The sequence below is a fragment of the Idiotropiscis lumnitzeri genome, chromosome 9 (assembly GCF_059441095.1).
Source record: "Idiotropiscis lumnitzeri isolate Australia: NSW breed Sydney's pygmy pipehorse chromosome 9, RoL_Ilum_1.0, whole genome shotgun sequence".
In the NCBI taxonomy this organism is placed as follows: domain Eukaryota; kingdom Metazoa; phylum Chordata; class Actinopteri; order Syngnathiformes; family Syngnathidae; genus Idiotropiscis; species Idiotropiscis lumnitzeri.
In genome coordinates this window covers 13,744,195-13,765,388 of record NC_142399.1, presented here as the reverse complement: position 1 = coordinate 13,765,388, position 21,194 = coordinate 13,744,195, and the positions used below count along the sequence as shown (strand labels likewise).

The following is a 21,194-nucleotide window of genomic DNA, read 5'->3' as shown; positions in this document are numbered from 1 at the left end:
TATTTAAGAAGCGAGCATACGCTTGAAAGCAAAAGGGAGGTCGGTTTGAGTAATGAATAGCAAACTCCAGTCATCCCTTGTTTAATGAATAGAGGATGAAAGCGAGGAAGAGCCAGCTGCAACCACGGGGGACGTGTGGACGTAAGGCCTAACGGGGTTGCGGCGATGACGTGAAGAGAATAATCATGTCTTATTCATAGATGACCTTGTCAGAAAGCTCTTCAAATACCAGCAGGGAGATTGCTGGGGGTGAGAGAAATGGGAGGAGAGAGAAAGAGCAGAGGAAAACAAGATAGATTTTAAAGGGGCGAGAGATCAGGGCTTGCAAATTCCCCTTTCCCGCCAGGACAAAAAAGCCTGCAAAGGCGTTTCTTGAGAAGAGAACAAACTGCCTAAATCAAAACCCTTCATCCTTGAGTCTTCTGTCATTGGTTACATTCTGTTGTCACATAAAACACATTATAATACATGTTCAATGCGCATTAATAAACAATCTACGGTGCCAAAATTAGCTACAGCTGCATAATTGAATGAGTACCAGCGCGCAGCTCCCTGCCTGACTTCTTGATTCTGCCCTGATGTCTGTTAGGCTGGTCCTTGGGGGTCCATGAAGGTTTGGGCTGTTCACCCATAGAATCAGAATCAGAATCAGAACGCCCTTTACTGTCATTGTACTCAGTGTGCAATGAGATTAGAGACTGGAAGGGAGAGCCTTTAGCCGCTGTGTCCAAACGCGCCGCCATCTCGGGGAAAAAAAACAAAAAGGGGGTGGCCTGCCGTGTTTGGAGTAATATTGTCGCGGCCTTTTGGCCAAGGGTGATAAGTGGGCTTGTCATGCCCTGCAGGCCCCACTTAACATGTCAGGGATTGTGCATACTTCCCGGTTTCCCTGTGATACTGTGCGTCCTGCATGTTCTAGGCTACTCAAGCTATGTATGATCAGCAGAGCGTTTTCTTTGCACCAGTATGAGGCATGCAGAGATGTCCTCGCGCAACACATCAGCAAACACTGCGAACCAATTATTAGTGTCGGTTGAACTCACCAGTGGTTGATGACGCGGTGTTGGTGGGCTGTTACACCACTTTAAGTTTCATATTTTCAATTTGACAAGCTATGAGGATGGAGGTCTATACAGTGGGTTGATATGTTACTATTGTGTCTTTTGACAAATATTCTAGTTACAGTATTGAATGAACGATTAGTCAGTCTTAGTCACTCGAGAGAGGTCACAGAAGTCATTTTACATGTTTATTTATTGTTGTGGCTGTAGTTTGCACTGGTACCTAACTTCACTTCATCATACTGAGAGTTGATTTTTTTTTCTCCCCTCTGGATCTTTACAACAAAACATCTGCCACATCTGAAGATAAAAGACAATGGCTTCCTTTGCATTAACCTTGAACGACTACTTACTGCTGGCGCCCAGGATGTCTTTTGGTCCTGGCGACATGGGCTCAACACAGTACTGACACAGACAGTCCTTCCCGTTGAAGGTCACCCTGTCTCCGGCAGGGAAGGGCCGTCTGGAAGGGGGGGATGACATCAATAATAAAATGAGCCGAGACCCAACGGTTAAAGTTTACTGAGCATAGTCGGAATGGAACCTATTATTTAATAGGAAATGTTTATATGATCACACAATCCATCAAATGGATTGACGTGCTATTCCGCTTATTACAATCCAATATAAATTGGAATCTTACTTGCAAACGGTGCAAACAAAGCAGGCAGGGTGATAGGTCTTGCCCAGTGCAGTGACCACTTCCCCCTCCACAAAGTCGCCACATCCATTGCAGCGAGTACCGTGCATGCGTTGGTAGTCCACTGTGCACAGATAATCTCCATTCTTCATGAAGAAGCCGCCTTGGGCTAGGTCACATCCACACGCTGAACAGAGCACACACAGTGGCATGGGTCGCTTACTGCTCAGTCCACAGCGCAAGAAACATCCAGTTTGAGTGTTCAATTGTCACAACTTAATCGTGTTAAAGGATCACTGGGTGCTTGAGAAAAATACACTGAAACATGGAACTAATATTAACTTCTTTCAAGTTGCGTGTTCTACACACATGAGGCTACTAATTTTCCAAAGACACCATACCAACTACCCCGCTTGTGAATGGCAATGCAAGATCCGTCCATTTTTACTGTTGAGTGCCCAATGGAACAATTGTACAATTGTCCAGCTCAGGAAACACCCTTGATCTGCCCAAGAAGATAACTTGGCTTTCAATATTTCACACCACAGTTAGTTCCGTCCATTCAATTATGAACATTTCATTTAGACAAACAGGATTGCAGAACAAAGACCTTATTAGTGAAGTACTATTAGAGAGGTTGAATTAATAGCCGGCAGCACGGTGGACAAATGGTAAGCACGTATGCCTCTCAGTTCAGAGTTGCGGGGTTTGATCCCATGCTCTGGGCTTCTTCTGTGGAGTTTGCATGTTCTCACGTAGGGGCAATTTAGTACCAGGAGGAAACCCGCACAGGCAAAGGGAAAACATGCAAAATCCACACAGGAAGGAACCCTGCACCTCTGAACTGTGAGGCAGACATGGTAACCAGTCGTCCACCGTGCCGCCTGTAAGAAACACACCTTTGAGAAAAATATAGAGCAGAGTCGAAATTGCATTTCCCCTTGAAGGATTATTATAAATACGTATAGTTTTAAAAAACATATATAGCTTATTTTAAGCGCATAATGATGACATGCTCATACGACTCGCAGTTCTAGCACCACAACATGTGGCCTGTGAATTAAAAAGCTTTTGGAAATGCCACTGAAAGGGGGTAAAATATTTAGATGTTTGCGATAACTTGCTCTAATCATTGTTATGCAATGAGCCACGCTAAATCCTGTGGATGAATGAGAGCGAGTGAGGGAAAGGCTAAGATTTAATTGCATTAGGGCTCAGGGAGGAGGAGATTAATTTGTAAGCTAACTGCCACCGTTCAATTGAGAACGAGTGGACTTTTTGATGGTGACAATCGTTTTGGATGAAAAGATATGCCATTATTGCATAAACATTTTTAAAAGGTTAAGAGGGACATCACCTAGTTTCTAAATAATACTTGGGAAAAAATAATTGCTGTTTTCACCTCAGATAAATGCATGCTTTTTGTCACTGAAGGATTTGTGTGTCTGTCTGCAAATAAGCAGCAAGTAGGAATGCCTAAATACGTTGAAGTTGAGTCGTGAACTCCATTCACAATCCCTTGCAGTCAAGTGCTAACACATTCTGTACATCCCCACTATGGCATGTACATCCACTTGCTCAGAACCGAAATAGGCACTAAGCTCAGCATTTGTTTTTTTCCGAGTTTGTTATTCTATGTACTTGTTGATAGCTGTAACAGTGCACCAGTCACAGATTACCCGCCAAAGGTTTCACTACGACAAATTGAGCCTTTAAAAAGGAGACAGTTAGGCCAGCCGAGGGCACACAGAGGAGTAATCATGCCAGAAATTCATCACTAATAGGGTTAAGCACAGAAGTCAGGCTGGAGTGAAGATGAGCGACGTCTGCTTAAGTCCGGGTTATGTTACGATTACATTTTTTTTGTTAAATGCTTCTGCATCAATCTTGCATGACCCCATCAAACACATCTTTACTCAGTACATTCTGTAACCGTTTTTTCACTAGTTGGTACGATCAGGACAATCATATTGGACGAATCAACATTTGTGTTTCGTCTGGCGGGATGCACAAAAACAAGCAGGAGTCCTACTTTTGAGAAAGGATCAAATTAGCAATGTTTGGTTTCCAATTTTCACACAACTCCCACGTCTTTATTCAGTAAAAATGGCTCTGCTAAACTTGTATTTTAGAATAGGAAGATTGACCAAATGGAAAAAAGGTGGCGATACACCCCATAATTCACCCTTGATATAAATAGCTACCGTCACTTTACATTTCTGTCATATTGACACATCAGAGGCATAACAGTAGAGACATGACTGTTGACATGACATGACATTATTATTCACATTAAAAATGGCTTCTTTTTTTTTTTGCAACATTTTGCTTTCAACTTAGAGGAAATCCCCTTTTGAGCATCCAGGGTGACTGCGCAGTGTGCACAAAACATTGTCCATAAAAATCAAATGAAATTTAAATGAACTAATTCAGAACCCCTCACCAATGACGTTAAAGCTGCAAATAGGGAAATGACAATTTTCTTCCATTTTCACTTCTCGTAGATGTAATCAATGACATCAAAATACTTTTCAGTCAAATATATTCGAAAAATTTTGCGTAGGACAAGAAAGAGTCAATGTGTGTTATTTATTCTATCGTGTATACTTAATGCACACGTAAATCAGACCTTGAGGTTTGTTTGCATATTCAGCAGTGTGTTACTGTACCTTTACAGGTGAAGCACTTTAGATGAAAGTGTTTGTTTTGCACCCGCAGCACCTCTCCCTTGCATGGCTGCCTGCACTTATAGCACTGGATCAGGGGCTTCTCTGTGGAGTGGTGGTGCGTATCCTGCGCATGAGCCACTGCAAAGAGAAGACACATTAGCATTACTAATGGGTTCGAAATGATGACGATGACTCATCTCGCTTGCTCAGTGTGAGATTCTGCAGTTTCATCGCTCTTCTTTTTCTCGTTGTTGTTCTTGGCACATATAGTGGATACATACAGTTTACATTTGCCTGGTTACAAGCTTGTGATACAAAAAAAAATGACCATGACATTTGTAATGCAATTTAATTTTTTAATTTCGCAAAAGCAAAAATTTCAACCATGGTTTTAAAATTTTCTAAAAAACGCACCTGAAATACATGTGTTGTGGAAAAATGTGTTATGGTGCTTTTTGGTCATAATTTCCAAAGACTACTCATGATCAAAAGTATATCATACCCACAGTGAAGAATGGCAGAACTAGGGTCTTAGTCAAGTCAAATAATGTATAGTTCCAAATTTGTCTTTTAGCACAAAACCCTCGGGCTTCTCCTAGAAAGCAAACAATAGCCTACTGCAGCCTTCTACAACAGCTGAACTTTAGTCGTGGTTTGTCAGAGGGATTTAAAAAGGGGACAGGCGACCTAACTCCCATTTTTCATATGTATCAATCATATTGGCTAATTCTGAGTATAGTCACATCCCCCAGTTGTTAGGTATGCACAACCACATTGTCAGTTTATTACGTTATTTTTTAATTCCACTCTCGAAAAGATTTACATTCAGTCACATTAGTGGTGGAAATTGTTTTTTAGATTCCAAAAAAAAAAAAATCACTTCGCTTTATTGAAATGCAGCGTGATTTGATTTGCAGCGGACAAGCATACGACAAAACAGTCACATATACCCAGAATAAAAAAACATTGCATCAAATGCACAGACATAAAACGAGGAAGCTCGTAAACAGTTAAACATGGTTTGTGAAGTGGCATTTGAACAGGGGTGTGTAGACTTTTTATATACACTGAATGTTTTATATTCTCTTGTACATATACATATAGAGTATATGGATGACTAAACGCAGCAACTTAAACCAACCGCTGTTAGCCTGTTGCAGGAAGACAATGAATAGGTCAGTACAACCCAGATCTCCAACACAGAGTGTCTATAAATACCAATCTAAATTTAGTCTGTATGACATCAGCAAAGCTGAGAAAGCAGTGTAAGGCAGGGTCAAACGTTAATGATAGAATGACTCTTAAGAGAACTTTTAATTCCAAACCAGATTTAAAAAAATAGTGATTTTTCTTTTGCCCCTGAATGGCTATTGAAGTGCTCAGTTTGGTTGTCTGAGATTGTGTCGAATATTTGACATTGTGCAGATCCTGGCACTTAGCTCTGATAAGAATAAAACAGGCTTCCCGTGAAGATAACAAGGGGATGAATGACTGAAAGGAACCGAACGATCACGAAATTTTCTTCTGTGAAGTTTACTGGCAGACAGTAGAAAATGACTCAGGACATTGCTTTAACAAATTTGTCTTGGACCATGTTCTTATGGTTGTCCTTTCATTGTACAATTGTTATGCGTGTAATGGTACGCCAGAAATCACAATTTGGTATGTACCTTGGGTTTAAGATCAAGGTTTGGTTCACTTTGGTTACATTAAAGTAAAGGAAAAAATGCTAATCAAATTGCTTACTATACCATATATTATACATTCCTTTTAAGTTAGGGATCAACAGCATTGATAATTTTTGGGGGGGAAAGTGCAACATTAATAGTGTGTTTTCATTTGAAAAAATGGAGAACACAACAGCAAACAGCTTGACTAGAGAAAATTGAAAATAATAACAAGAGTATTTGTTATTGCTTTCAATCCAACTCAAGAGCCGGTTAATGTCTGAGGCTGAGTATCTCTGAATTAGTTTACGGAATCGGCATTTGGTTAGAGCGCGTTGCAGTTACCTCTCTTGTCTCTTAATTAATATGTACCAAGTAAGAACCCTCATAATATAAATATATAATTGCCCGCACAAGTTCAGGAAAAACTGCAGCAAACCTTTGTGGACCACAAAAAATACATGTTGGACCTGAACCAGCACACGAGCCTTGGGTTTTACATCGGTTTTACATCTAGGGCAGGAAGGATGACACAACATACTGCAAAGTCGGCAAAAACTTCTGTGCTCTTGCCGAGCATGCAGTTTATTAACTTTTCTGACATCAGACAATTATAACACTAGATCCCTACTTCCTATGACTGTTTTGAAAGCAAGCAAAATCCCAGAAAAAAATATCGTGTGAGCAGGATATTTCTCTTGGGAATCATTCCTCTAAAGACGCACAGGCAAAAGCATAGCCATACAAAACTATTGCTTGATGTTTGATTCATCCTCAAGAGGAAATAATAAAGATTAAAGCTTCCTTGGGAAGAAAATGGCATGGGTGTACAGAATGTGGATGCAAAAGAGGGGTAGGCACCTCTCCTTTGATGCCATAACACGCAGCAGGACAATGAGTCATCTCTGGATGAACCAGACAGTCTCAAGTCTCAGTCACTCTGAGTGTGACATTGCACCTCCAAACAAAACCACAGGCCATCTGGGTTACTGAACACTGTGTAAACTGCGTAAGCATCCTCACCCTTCTCCAGATTGGAACGGATAGATAAAAATAAGGCTCAGTTAAAATCAGTGAAAGATTGTAACAAAATTGTAAATAATTTCGGTTGAAGAGAAATAGCTTACTTCTATGTAAATACACAAATGTAAATACTGTACTCTGATAAATGACCTTTTTAGCCTGCTCAAAGTAATGTGTGTGTGTTTTGTATTCATTCTAAAAAGAAAAAAAGGACTGGAAACACAATTACATCATTCACAAGCAGTGTTGGTCTCTCTGCTGGTCTAACATAACCAAAAATCAAGAAATCAGTTCCTGGCATATTATATCCCAGTGTTTTATTTTTCGGTGAATTTTTAATCACAATTCAGCTCGCTCGTGTTGCCAGGCAGATTTCATAATACCAGTGGCATGCACTATTCGTTTGAGCCCTTCCGAATTAACAGTGCGGGCGTCTGAGCTGTGTGAGTGGACGGGCTCATAGAGTTGATAGACAGTCGTGACAGCCAATCAGATCACAAGTTGGTTAAAGTCAGCCTTCTCACAGGCCTTACGCTGAAGAAGACAAACATGTCCTGTGATTCGATACTCATTAGTGAAAGGGCATCACTACGAAGAATCAAGCAATCAAACCACACATTTTTACCCAGCGGCGTTAGAAAATCTAAAATATATTCTTGCTTTTGTTGATTTGATTGCAGATATACTTGCACGGCCATTTTCACGACGGACCTTTCAAGAGAAGCTTGCGTTTGTGATCCGAGGTCGTTCAAGTGTGTGTCTGTTTATCATTTCTCCAGCCGTGGTGTCATAAATGACGGTGTTATGAGGAGTATTTATTCAAATCAGACTTAATAGGCCTTCATTGAAGGCCTAGTTGTAAAATGCATGGCTGGCCATTGTTCACAAGTAACAAATTGATGAGAACTGCTATTTAGTACAGCAGGGACAACCTACAGTAGAACATGGAGAAAAAAAATTGAGAACATTATATAGCTACAAGATTCCAAGCTAAAAACTGAGGTTTGGCTGGGAAAGAGTGTGAGTTTTTCCGTGTCAATGCAGCCTGCTTGCTCCGGTTTAAACTGCTGTGTTCCCTCAGCAAAGTGTACTCAGGGCGGAGACAATGTGACAAAATAAAGCTCAAGCAGGCACGCTACACCACAGGGTATTAAAATTTAAAAACACTAAAAGGGTTTTACCTCAAAACACATTGAGACATGTAGAAGTCAGACACAAACTCTAATAGCAAGACCTTAATTTGCAGCAGCAACTAAAATCCATTTATATTTTAAAAAAAAAACATTTCTATGCTCTAATCTAAGTGTTCTCGTGATAGCAGCTTTACAAGAATGTATGTTATATAACACTATAAATAAGTAAGGATATGTTACATGGAGCAAACTCAGCACAAAGCAACTCACTAAAGAAAAAAAAAAAACAGACATACATACATGCATACATTCCTTAATCTTGGTTGGAAGTGTTGGCTGTGCTGACTTTGTGATCTGTCCAGCCTCTTCACAGAGGGATAATGTGACTGATATGAGCCTAAACACACAATGAACACACACACGCACGCACGCACGCACACGCACACGCACACAGCCATGGTGCTGAGAAAGGAAAAAAGCAGCAGAGCATCATGAAGCCTGAGGAAGAGGAATAAGGGGCGGGGTTTCGTTTCGCTCCCCACCCTTACAGCCCTTCCGCCCTTCACTCGTAAAGGCAGAGCATCGCTGTGTCGACAATAACAAAAGGATGAGAGTCTGAGAGGAAAGCAGGAGCGCCTTCAGTGTCCTGAGAGCTGATACTCCCTCAACACGTGCTCATACCTTGTTGGTAAATGACAGGACCTTAATTTACAACTTTAAACTCAATAGAATGCACCATCATAGTTGCGGGTTGCGAGTACACCAGGGAAAAGGGAATTCAGACAAGAGGATGCGCTGATAAAATATTCATTTGCCTTTGCTACTGTAAGATATACTGTAGTGTGTCGGCAGCAGAGACAGACAACATCCCCAAAGGAGTGTGCGCATGTTGGTAGAAAAACAGACAAAGAGGTTGCATCCAACACAATAGGGACCCAGATGTGACTGTTATGCTCATCCACTCAAGGATAGCTGGGCCTTGACCTTATTTTATCAATGCTTTCTGTGTGACACCTTCACAAAGGAGGAAACAATGAGTAAGGGGCGACTAGCCACCAAACGCGAAAGATAAAAGTCTCGTAATACTATGTCATTCTTTGCAATACACAATAATACAAAGCTGAGAAATATTTTTTTTTTATTCTTCAAATGTTTTCAACTGGCAAAGTCTGGTTTAAATTAAATCATTTTAGAATACTCTGTAAACAAAAAAAAAGGGAAGAATATCGATCACACTTCAATATCAGCAACTTTAAATTTTATGTTTCCGGTCCTTGGAGGTAAAAGTTTGGACACCCTTGTTTTAATACAATAGATACATCCACCTCCTGCAAACAATATAACTTAATATTGATTTCGGCATTATTTATTGATAAATTAACAGGAAAAAAAAAGGGGATGTCCAATCTTGCAATCTGCAATGTTGGCAAACGTGAAAAAAACTCCCTGCTTCATTGGAGCTGCACTTAAAACTTTAATGGGATGTTTCTTGGCCCATAACCAAAAGTGAATGATATGGAAAGCATTAAAGTTTTTGTACTACTCTGACAACTAACATAGTGTTAGGATCTTCCCAGCGACCACTAGGAAATATTTGCTGGACTCTTAAAGCGCAGACACAGCAAGATATAATTTAACAAAGGTATTTATTATTACTACAAATGGAGAAAACACAAGTCAATCAATTATCAAATGTAACACCGACAACGACCAAACGAAAACCGCTGGTGGACAAACCCACACCAGGAAAGGGAAACTGACGACGCAACAAAAGGCGCTTGCAAAAGGCAAGGAATACAGCGAACATAAATTGCTTACCGCGGAAGGGCAAGAGAAACCAATTCGAGCGAGCGAGAACAAAAACGAGCAGAGCCTTAGCTGAAAACAGGGAAACACAAAAACGTCAACTGCAAAGTGCAGGGCGAGGAGTGTATACAATTCAACACTTGGGGTCATGAACATGAGCGATGCAGGAGAATAATCCGACGCTGAGTAGTCAGCGTAGGAGGCTTATGTAGTGTCTTAATCATTGGGTTGACGAGAGTCAGGTGCGCGGCTGACGGGCGCGTCTCTCCAGCCATGACGACATGAACCAGGAACGAGTGCTGGAGGAAACGCCCCACGTCAGCTGAGAAAACAAAACAAATAGCATGGCATGACAGAACGGATCATGACACATAGAAACAGTAATTAAAACAGAACATCCTTTGTAGAAATCAGGAACTGTAGCACAGTATCAGTATCAGTTGTGTGGAAGCTGATTTAAGCCTGTTAAGTCTGGGATAATAACAAGAAAAAAGTTTTGCTAGAAAAGCAAGGAAACCGATCAAGCCATACTCAAGGGTTTCGGCTAGGTCATCATAAAACTGGGGCATAGCCAGACCAGTATGACGGGTGATGACGTTTTCAGATCCCTTTTTGGGCACATCAAGTCTCGCAACATTCCAGAGGATAAAAATTCCACAGACTCAACGGTCAAGCTCCTACTGACAAGTGTACACATAAGCCAAATACTTTGGCTTCGGAGCCCCGGAGCTGGGAATATTGGATTTCCTCTCAGCAAAGGGAAATGGAAAGATCTCCAACCTGCACTGTGCATCAGCAGCGAGTTAAACAAACATGAGATGTGGTTCAGTTACAGGGAAAGAATTGAGTCCATCTTCACAACAAAAAGTGAATTTTTGAGCAAACCCTTTGAGTTCTTGAGCATTTTCATTACAATAATTACTAGAAAATTTCAACCATGTCACGTGTTCAAGCCTAGTAGACATGGGGTGTTCTGTTCAACAGTGGAAATACAATTGAGGGTTTTTTTCCACCTGATTTAGAAATCTGAATTCATCGCATTAGTTTTGCGTCATTGGGATAGATGACTATTGTGTGACTCCTCCCTAGAACCAACGGCTTGTAGGGTTACTGCTTTTACACGCACACAACAGTAAACATCACCATGCCCTTCAATTTTTGTGAAGGTTAATTAAAAAAACAAAGTGAAGATTCCGACCGGAACCACCGCCGCGAAAAGTGAAAAACTGCAAAGTAGAGGTTGACTTTTCTTTTTTTTAATTTGTTTATTAATTGTATTTTTTAGAGGGAGAGTAACTCCTCTATTACGTTGTTATTACATGACAAAATTAAACTTTAATAAATGCAAAATGTAGAATAAAGACCAAGCTGCAGCCTGTGAGCGGAACATGACTACAAACCCGTATGTGGACGATTACGATGGAATGTTTGCTAATAACTATGTTAAAACAATACGTCTTCCCACAATATGGATGTATTGTTTCTTTTTGATGAACATTTTGGAAAAATATGCAAAACACTGAAGTTGCAAAAAATGAAGTATTGCCACTCTAGTGGTTACCTCCAACACTTGCCTGATACAGTATTTACAGTTCTGTGAGGTCCCATAATGACACCATTAAATCCAAATTCATGGTCAGATGTGCGTGTGTGCGCGTGTGTGTCTATGGGGGAGGGTGTGCAGCGCTTTTTTTTTATCACCGAGCCATAACAAGAAGCTCTTAACCCTCAGCACCATGAATATGTATGGGTGCCAGCCCGCCTCTCTGCCCTGCCACCAGCACCCCAGACAAAGCACTTCAAACACATGCGTACAATGTGTGTGTGTGTGTGAGGGGGGGGGGGACCCCTATCAGACTCCACCAGAACCCCCAAACTAGTCCTCAGGGACCTTGGTTTGGAATAATGATTTATCACAAAGCAAGTACCGTACAATTTGCTGATAAACATTTCGAGGGACTTCCAGTTCATTGGCCCTATTTGTCAAAACACAATGGTTGGTTCATGAACCACCAAAACTCTGCGCATGTACGTGTGAAAATGATAAAAGCTATTAACTTTTGGAATCAGTATGACAGCCAATTATGTCTCCACATTCCACGGTCTTATTTCCAGCAACAATGAGACCAACGATGGCAGACAAAGAGGATAGTTGTTGACCCGCACAATGTAAGATACGTTTGTGCCTGTCTTGTTGTTTTAACTTGTATACTTTAGGTCAATGACTTTCGCTTCCTGGCTGACCACCAATGTCATCTGTATATTCTGGTCCACTTGTGCCATTGGTCCAAATCTTGTGTCAATGGCACAACGTGTGTGACAGAGTGCATGTGACCACCTCGGTGGGAAGAATGTAAACATATAAAATGATAAGATCATGCACAGGAATATGCGTCAGAGTTACGTTACACTACATGAACTTAAATTGTCTAGAAATATTAATCTCATCAGTCAAGCAAATTCTGGGAAATGATGTCTCTTCATGGTGGTGCTTTTTTAAAATGGATGGCAATAATTAATGCATGAGACAGTATGATTATTACATGTAATAAATGTAGTAGAAACAAAGCAGATGGCACCACAAATGAGGGGAAGAAGGATTCCACGGTGTTACCGCGGCATTGATGAATTACTAACTATTTAGAGGCTTTGCTTTGCACTGAAAAATGGACGATACCACCTGCACACAGTGAGAAAATGCTCACGCTGCATTCTCGACATTGTGATTCATCATTCCGAGCCTACAGCGTAATTTGGTTAGGCAGCTATGCATCAGCCGAGGTCACAGCCCACCTGGCCTCCGCAGAGTTACACGATGAGCGTCTTGAAATCTTAGGCCACTTTCTTTATAAAACTCCAATGGAGATCTGAAGAAAAAAAAAGCCTCCAAATATAGATGACGAAACCAGGCAAGAATCCCTTTTTTGACAGATCCCAAGAATCCAAAGGGGAAGTAGCAGTTGAAATCTGTGGAAAACTTTCAGAAGCATTGTGGTGGATGCACATGTGGCTGCCAGAACCTTTGGTTGTCCTGCCAGCTCGGGTCTTGGTGGCAAGGCAATCATTTTGTGGCCAGTTGCGTCCACATCGAGGGAACAATTTCAGGCCTCAGCCCTTACAACGCTGTCAAATAAATAAACAAACCAACACACGAGCGGGTCAAGGAATGAGTAATCACTTTTTTTTGGTTGTAGGAAATATTTCTTTTCTGACGAACCCCCCAGAAATATCACATTACACCCACACAGAAAACAAAGCCGTCTGCCCAAGCTACAAACTCAACTTCCAAAGTGTGCTAAAACACAAAACATAAGGACAGTGTGACATTACTTACGACTATTAAAGGAAATTAACATATGATGGCACCGTTGTTTTGTTAACAATGTCTTACTAGCTTCATGGTAACTACTGATCAATTAATTACATTTTGAAATGTAACAGCGCTCTTTCGATCACATCAGATAATTCATGTTGACAATATAGTTACAGTGCAAATTTGCTTTTGTCATATTTTTAGGAATTTAAACAAATACGTACTGCCTCCTTTTTTGTACCACAGAACTGATGATCAATTTATTCTGACTATAATGAGTTTTTAAAAACACCCGAATCAGTGCTCTTGGAAATTACTAGTAAACAATATCGTCAAACCACAGATCCGAGTAAATCGAAATATGAATATTGAAATATTCTCCGTGACCCTCATGGAACGAAAACAGCATGGCGACCTCGCGTGTGGGCGGGAACAACCACCTTTTTCTTTTAACAGGCCACTATGAATGAGGCCACCGCTGACAACAATGGAGTGTACCTTTTGGGTGGTCACCATGGCAACGGCTGCAGACAGAGCATTGGGGGGAGAGGCAAGAGAGAGAGAGCTCTGCGCAGTGTGCTTTTCTATATGACTGTTCCACTTTTTTTACATTTCATAGTTTTAGCTGCATTGAGTGAAATGGTATTTCTTTGCATCAAACACTTTCAAGTCAATTTTCATGCTCCCTTCGTAACATTCCAGATGATTTCTTTTTTACATAAAGCCTGACACTGCCCAACTAAGCATACTCCAGCCTGAGCATCGTGTGTTAGTACTGAGCGAGGCAATGTATGTTCAAGTCGTGACAGTGAACATGTTGAGTGTTTACACTCCCCATCTTTCTTCAACGTTATAACCAGCACACGCGCCCACAAACCACGTCAATATCCCTCGGATAGAATCAGACATCTGCACTATAAATAGTCAGATCAGACGCCGATGCGAGCCGGTCGAATGCAACGTAAAAGGCATCGGATCACAAAGGCACACTAATCCACATTCCGGGGCCACCAATAATAACACAATACCTTTTTCCTTGACCATGACCATTGGAATCCAATAAATATGCAGGAGAGAAGCTTCCAAGTATCCGTTGGCAATGACACAGGAGCTGCTGGGTCTTTTTAAAGTCGAGACACTACAGAGAGAAAGGAGGGGTGGGGGGTGCAGGTGCTATGCTGTCCTCCTGAAAACGCGGCTACAGAGAGAGGGGTTCGCCTCCGACTGCCTGCTTTGCTGCTACATCCCTCTTCTTCTTCTTCTTCTTCTTCTCCTCCGCCTCCTCTGCCCACTCCTCCTCCCTCCACTCCCTCACTCAGTCCCTCTGTTGTGTCAGCCACCTCCTCACTGCAGCAATCTGGTGGCTGCTGCTGCCTCTGTGTGAACTAACCCCGGTACCCCAAATTGCGAAACAGATACAACCTAGAACTTTGGTCTATTTGACACTTGCGGTTAATACTGTATATGACCGTTTTAAAAATCATAACAGAATAGGTGAAGAAATAAGAGAAAGGCAATCACAGCAGATAGTCAATATTTGACATTATTACAGGTTATCTAGCTTACCTTTAAGAAGCCCTAGGTTCCTGGCACTGTCAGCATTTGTCAGCGGGATGGCACGTAAAATATGTTGGGTGAATTCCATTTTTTTTGTGTGTTGGATCTAAATTTTATTCTGCCAAACAAATCATTTTTCCCATTACAATGATCATTATACCTATGTTTTTGTGTGTACTGTGTTTCCCTAATTTTTGAACCTATGCATATAAAGTAATATAAATAGAATATAATTTCTTGGCGCTTGAATGCAGACGAAGACATGTAAGACATTTGCAAACAATGAGTAAAACATTTGTTTGCGTTTAACGGCATCAACAAGCTAGAAATGATAGAACGTAACTCTTGTAAATAAAGAGAAAAAATAAATTTATAAATGTTACATTTTCATCAGACTGTATGAAAGTGGAGATTATCAACCAAGGCTGTGAACACAATGCTCAGTATGAGAGGGCGCAAAGGGTCATTTTAAGTCAAAGGTCAGGACGGCCATGACCTCTAGCATGAGCTTTGAGTTAATATATTTTGTGGGGCTTCGGAATCCAATTAAGAAGTGCACGGGAGAACACTTGCCTGTCCTGTACACTGCAATCATTCAGTGGACCTCTACAGACGATCCTCTTAAATTTAAGTGCATTTGTCATGAATAAATATGGTAGCCAACATTACAATCTGGATGTTATATGAAAACCTTGAAAATGTCGCCTTCTGATTTGTTGCTTTAATGGCGGTCTTTGCCACTAATGAATAGATGAATGAGTAGAATTGTCACACATAGTATCTATACTTTACTTGGTTATTTATATTCTCCCAACTTTAAATTTGACTTCATTGCATTTAAAATAACTTGTTTGCCCTAACCACCTCGTAAGTCGTTATAAAATAAAATCTGAAGAAATTGTTCGTAGATGGAATGCCTGATCAGTTGACGATAAAGCACATGTGGTTCAGTTGACTGCAGACAAAAGCAACAGAAAGCATTCTAAAGTGTTTCCGCAATATTGTCAGCTCATATTCAGTAAAATGCTTTAGTTTATGACAATTCACAGTGCGGACGACAGGATTTGGACATATGTAAAAGATTTTCAAGGCAAAGAAGTGGAACGTTATGCAATGGCCATTTCAATCACCTAAATCCGACTGAACATGAATTTTAATCACAAAACTGTCTAATGGTCCGTGAGATTATCCAAATCTTGGCGATTCCCAACCAACTACTTCTCATATTCTCTTATCACAATGAAGTTTATCAGGTGCGCTCTTCAAAATAGAATCTTAGTAAACTTTCATAAGACAGCTCCTGAATATTTTTTCAGAGTCAAATTTGAAAGCATACCTTGATCACATCTGTGGTTGATGATGCTAGCAATCGTCTTTCACAACACAATTATGCTCTGCAGCGCTACCTGCGCCACACGCTGGATACTCAAATAACATGCATCTATTTCCAACAAAGGCGTTTTCTTTCCATCAGGCAATGGAGATGTGCCAGTGAGGCAAAAATAGTTAGCGGATACATTTTCAAGACTCCACCCTTTTCATCATGCAGAGAGAAACATGCAATCTGATAGTCATGAGAAATGGGAGTTTTAATATTTATGATTACAGCAACAAGCTTCGATCCAACATGTCCTGCTATTGCTTGTCACAGCAAAAACAGACAGCACTTTCCCTCCTTTAAACAGCTGTTGCGATGCTTATAGAAAGTCACACTTGAAAAAGAAAGAAACATTATGTTTGCTTTAAAATAAAGATGACTCTATTTGTTTGACTTGTGGACCACCCATATGCATGACCTGCAAATGACCCTGAGCACAGAAAACACTTTTTAAAAAAGTGTAGTTCATGTGCATATACTAGTCACTTAAGTTATACATTTTTGTTTTCAGTATAATGGTTAGGTTGTCCAGTCATGTTTGTCAGTTTGATTTCTGCAGCCACTATAAGTAAATGTAAGGTCAACATTAACCTTACTGGCATTTAGTAGTAGATTGTCTCTATCGGGTAAGGTTGGAAGTCATTCACGTGATCCAAACAATAACATAGTGTCCAAGTTAGGCCGGGTTTTAATGGTTTAGTTACTTTGTGTCCCATGCATTGGGAGTGTACGTAAGGTTTGGAAATCCCAATTTGTAATCACGCCCATGTGTAATCCTAATGTAAGCCACCGTGTCGCTCGGTCACGTGCTACCGTTTGGCAAAATGCAGCAGCTCTGGCCTTGCGCTATGGACAAACATTGCATAACTGCAGGTGATTAACTTACGTACTGTCGTTTCACCATTTGCAGGAACACTTTTGGATGTAGGGGGGGGGTGATATGTGATTGGGCAACATGTACACAATTTCGTGCATATACGCAGGTTAGATGTGAGCAGCCGATTAAAATGCACTGATTTTTGAGTAACGTCCAAACCATTCGCTTGTGCTCACCTATATGCACACAAAGCAGGGACAACACTATCTCAACTCAGTATTATGACTGTGGTGGTTAGAAAGCACCCATGTGACATGATTGTTCACATCCCCATATTAAATTTTCTCCCCTATCCTACCTGAAGCGACATCATGTAACCTCTCACTCAGGTAATAGTCGTTTGGGTTGAGGTAGGGCAGCTGCTCCATGTACTGTTTGGGAATGAGGTACAGCACCTCGGCCACATGTCCATCCTCAATGATGGACATGCGCTTGATGGAGCTCTTGCGTTTCACCCGCACGCGGTCTATGTTGTGGCTGCGGCTGGAGCTGCACAGCCTCCCAAGGCTGTTGAGATTGGGCAGAGTCGGCATGACGCTTTGCTCCCCCTCCACTGTGCCACAAAGGCGGGTGAAGCACTCCAGGTAGGCGTCAGCCAGCGTCCAGGGTTCCGGCTCAGTCCCCCTCTAAAAGGCGACTGCCTTTCGACATGAGGAAAGTGCAGTCCTCAAACAAGTCCGAAGCTGCAGTAAGGATGAACTCCAAATGCACAGAAAGTGCATCACAAAATCCAACGATATCCACTCGGCTTCTCTTGGGGAAAAAAAAAAACCCCAGCTATGATCTCGTCTGTTCACATCTAAAGAAAAAAGTTGGGTTCTGATGTGCACCTTATGAAGGGGAAGTCAAACATCAGGTAAGACTCAGAGCCCAATGAGACGCTGGTAAAGAAGCTTAAGAGTGTCTTCAGCCCAACCAGACTGGAGCCTTAAGCTGCTTATGGCTGACGTTGAGTCGATGATTATCTTCTGGGTGGGGTGAGGTAGTTCCATATCAGGTTTGCTCACTGTACTCTGGGAGACTTGCCACCTAATGGGACCCACAGTCATCTACACACATGTGCCAGAAACTAAAACCCTATCTGGGCTAATGGGACACTTTAAAGGCAGTAAAGCTCACACACGAGCAGGCTGCTTTAGAGGCATGGGGAGCAATTTAAGTTAGTTAAACAAGTGCTGGCGAATTAGTGCAAAGTAAGACCAAATGGATGCATAAAGATGCAACATGATAATCCAAGACCTCCGTGACAGATTGACTCGCGCTGACAAGGTCAGAAACATGCACAAACGCAGATAATCTTGACCATGATCCTTCAGAATAGATACGGTAACCACATGAGCAGGAAAAAGGAACTAACATTAGTGACATTTTCTTTTCATCTGTTGGAAACACAAAGCAACATTTGACCTTGTGCATAAAACTCAGATAGTGTGCTTAATATTCTACTCTGAAGGTTATTCCCGGCAAAAGAAAATGCAACTTTTTGCAGTATTAGTTTGTTATATGATCCATTAAATAATTGATGTGTCTCCTGACAGTAAGATGGAATCAGCGATGATAATATGCGCAAAGCACCCACATAAGATAATATGAACTGTGCAGTCGGAAGCTCGTAGCACTTTAAAAGAGCGACTTTGTTTTGTCCAGCGGAGCCTCGACAGCCTGACAGTTATCTACATTCATGAAATACAAATTAACTGAATATTTTGATTTTTGGTCAATGCGATCTGACACGCATACACGCGCCCACCCGCAAATGGTCTTTTCAATGTTCTTAAGTAACACAATATCATGATAAAGCAAAAGTCATTTTTATTTAGAGCGCTCAGGCCCGCATCTCAAGTTATAAAAACATCTTATTTGTTGAAGAGGAACAACTCAGACTCCGTGACTACTGCTTTATGGCTGACTGGCTGAGTTTACAATTATTAAACTAATGTAGTTGTTTTCAAATAAATTGTTGCTAACCCATTCAGGCTTTTGCAAAATGATTCAATCATGCATAATTAACAGCCAATCTTTCAAGAATACACATAAAGACAACGATAAGAGTCCTGCTAAGGACATGCTCTTGTGCTGCAGTGAGGCACTACCCTCCAACTGTCATCCACTCCTCGAATGTAACTACGACACATCTTCCCCCATGCTCGCATTCACACACGCATGTTCGGAACAAGTCAGCTGTGCCTCAACGCACAAAGACACACTCATGAAACAGTCCAACGGACCCCTGTGCACAAAAACATGATCCTTCTCCGCTCTTCTTACCATCCAGTCCGAAGCAGGAGGTGATTTTTTGGGCGTAGTTGCACAACCCATCGTAGCCTTGCTCCTGCATCACGGTGCTCTTCTCCCCAATCTCTACAGACAGACAGACAATAGCACACGCAAGCCGTCCCAGCCAGCCCTGCGTTCACTCCTTCGCCTGCTCATGAATTATTCATGCTTTAGCCAGGACACTTGCACACGCGCCTTCCTGAGCCCCCCTCATGCAGATCGCCCCTGTATACCCGCACAGAAAGTGAGAAAAGTGCTGATGCAGGAGGAATTGTGCAGCCCTCTCCACTGTCTGGTCCTATATGGAGGAGGCAGCGGATTGTGTTACTGCAGGATAAAGCCTCCTTTTTAATCCATCATTGATCGCCACATTAAGTGCGATAGATAAAGTGAGCGGGATGTACTAACCCTGACCAAGCAATGTGGACTTGGAGTGGGTACAGGAAGCTTGCTGGATAATTAGATTATGCGGGACTGAGCCACATGTTAATCACTTAGAATGAGACTAAATTAAATGGAGTTCTATTCGCTAAATGATTTGGGAAACTACCAAAGGTTTCATCTTATTTCAAATGACCCCAAAATTTTTTTTTTGTCCCCACACGTTATCAATGTGAAATTTGAGGTATCGCAGCTAGCATAGAAAAGGCGACCAACTGGTTAACGTGGCTTTTCATTGAGTGGCCCCACTTTCGAGGCTACCGACTGAATCCCGTTGGTCACATGGAAGAGGTCAAGCATGCGGATACTAACAATAAAAAAGGGGGTTTACATCTGCAATTCACAGCCCAGAGGATTGTTGATATATGAAACCAAATGTCAACATTATAGGGACCAGTCGGAGAGAATTCTGCTGAGTTGAAGATCCCGTGATGGAACTGGTTCGATAGACTAACATGAACAATAAAGCCATCCACAGATGAACGGCCAAACTAAACACTCAGTAGAAATTAATTTGGCGGATATGAGAGCACAACACAACATCAATGGGTTGGACAGGATCATATATGTTGGTACAGCCGTAAATGTTTTCAGAAACCTTGACCTCCAAACCCTCAATGAGGAGTGGAAGAAAATAAATGCAATTTAAAAAAAAACAACAACAAAAAACAGCTCAAAGGCAGCAGTGGAAATATGATGACTCTGATCAAGGAGCAGGGCCACAAGGGAGTATTGTACTTTTATTGGGTCACTAATGGAAGGAAATCACTTCCAAGGTAAAAGCCATTGGCCTCGGTCTGATACCGAGGGTTGGCTAGAAAGTCGGCGAGCGCAGTAATGGCTTGTATTCCGACCAGTTGATGGAACGTCAAACGATGGCCAATCACTCAGGGGTTCTTACTCTCACTCTCAAGAATGCAACTTTTTGCCAATCTTGTGCTATTGTATTTATAATAAACGTTAGAGAGCCCTCATATAGATTTTCACATATCACAAACTGCAAGAAACCTTAGCAAGATCACATAATGTTCGATCAGCTCTTTTAAAAATATTCGACTGGGTCTCAGTTATCGATTTATCGTCATACTGACTGAGACAGGTGCAAGGAAAAACACACCGTGCAGGTCTGTGCAAAGTTACCGCACATGAATGATGACTGGCTTGCAGTGGCTTAAGTAGGCTAATCAGGAATGTCATGCAGTGGACCCTGAGCTCTATCGATCACCACGGGCCGCACAGAATTTTATAGTACAGATGTTTTCTGGTGTGACGTTTTCAAAGGCTTTTTGTACAATGAGGGCTTCACATGAGCGCTGACTTTGAAGTGCTCGGCTGCCGCCGGCTTCGTTTTT

General features: G+C 41.5%; 1 protein-coding gene across 16 annotated transcripts in view; it reads right to left on the bottom strand.

The window, feature by feature from the left end:
- ablim1a (actin binding LIM protein 1a) overlaps window positions 1–21,194 on the bottom strand; it is a 38,909-nt gene that overhangs the window by 16,400 nt on the left and 1,315 nt on the right. For 7 of the 16 annotated variants that reach the window (XR_015845038.1, XR_015845036.1, XR_015845035.1 and 4 more), the window contains exons 1-4: window positions 17,423–18,015; window positions 4,371–4,508; window positions 1,705–1,888; window positions 1,415–1,524 (exon numbers count right to left, since the gene is read on the bottom strand). Coding sequence is in view for 3 of the 16 variants with exons in the window: in XM_088304460.1 (XP_088160586.1) it covers window positions 1,415–1,524; window positions 1,705–1,888; window positions 4,371–4,508; window positions 17,423–17,657 (667 nt within the window). In the remaining 13 variants the exon portion in view is untranslated. Of the gene's footprint in view, window positions 1–1,414; window positions 1,525–1,704; window positions 1,889–4,370; window positions 4,509–14,340; window positions 14,568–17,422; window positions 18,017–19,392; window positions 19,685–21,194 lie in introns of those variants that run through there. The other 9 variants (XR_015845039.1, XR_015845037.1, XR_015845047.1 and 6 more) reach the window with 6 other exon arrangements.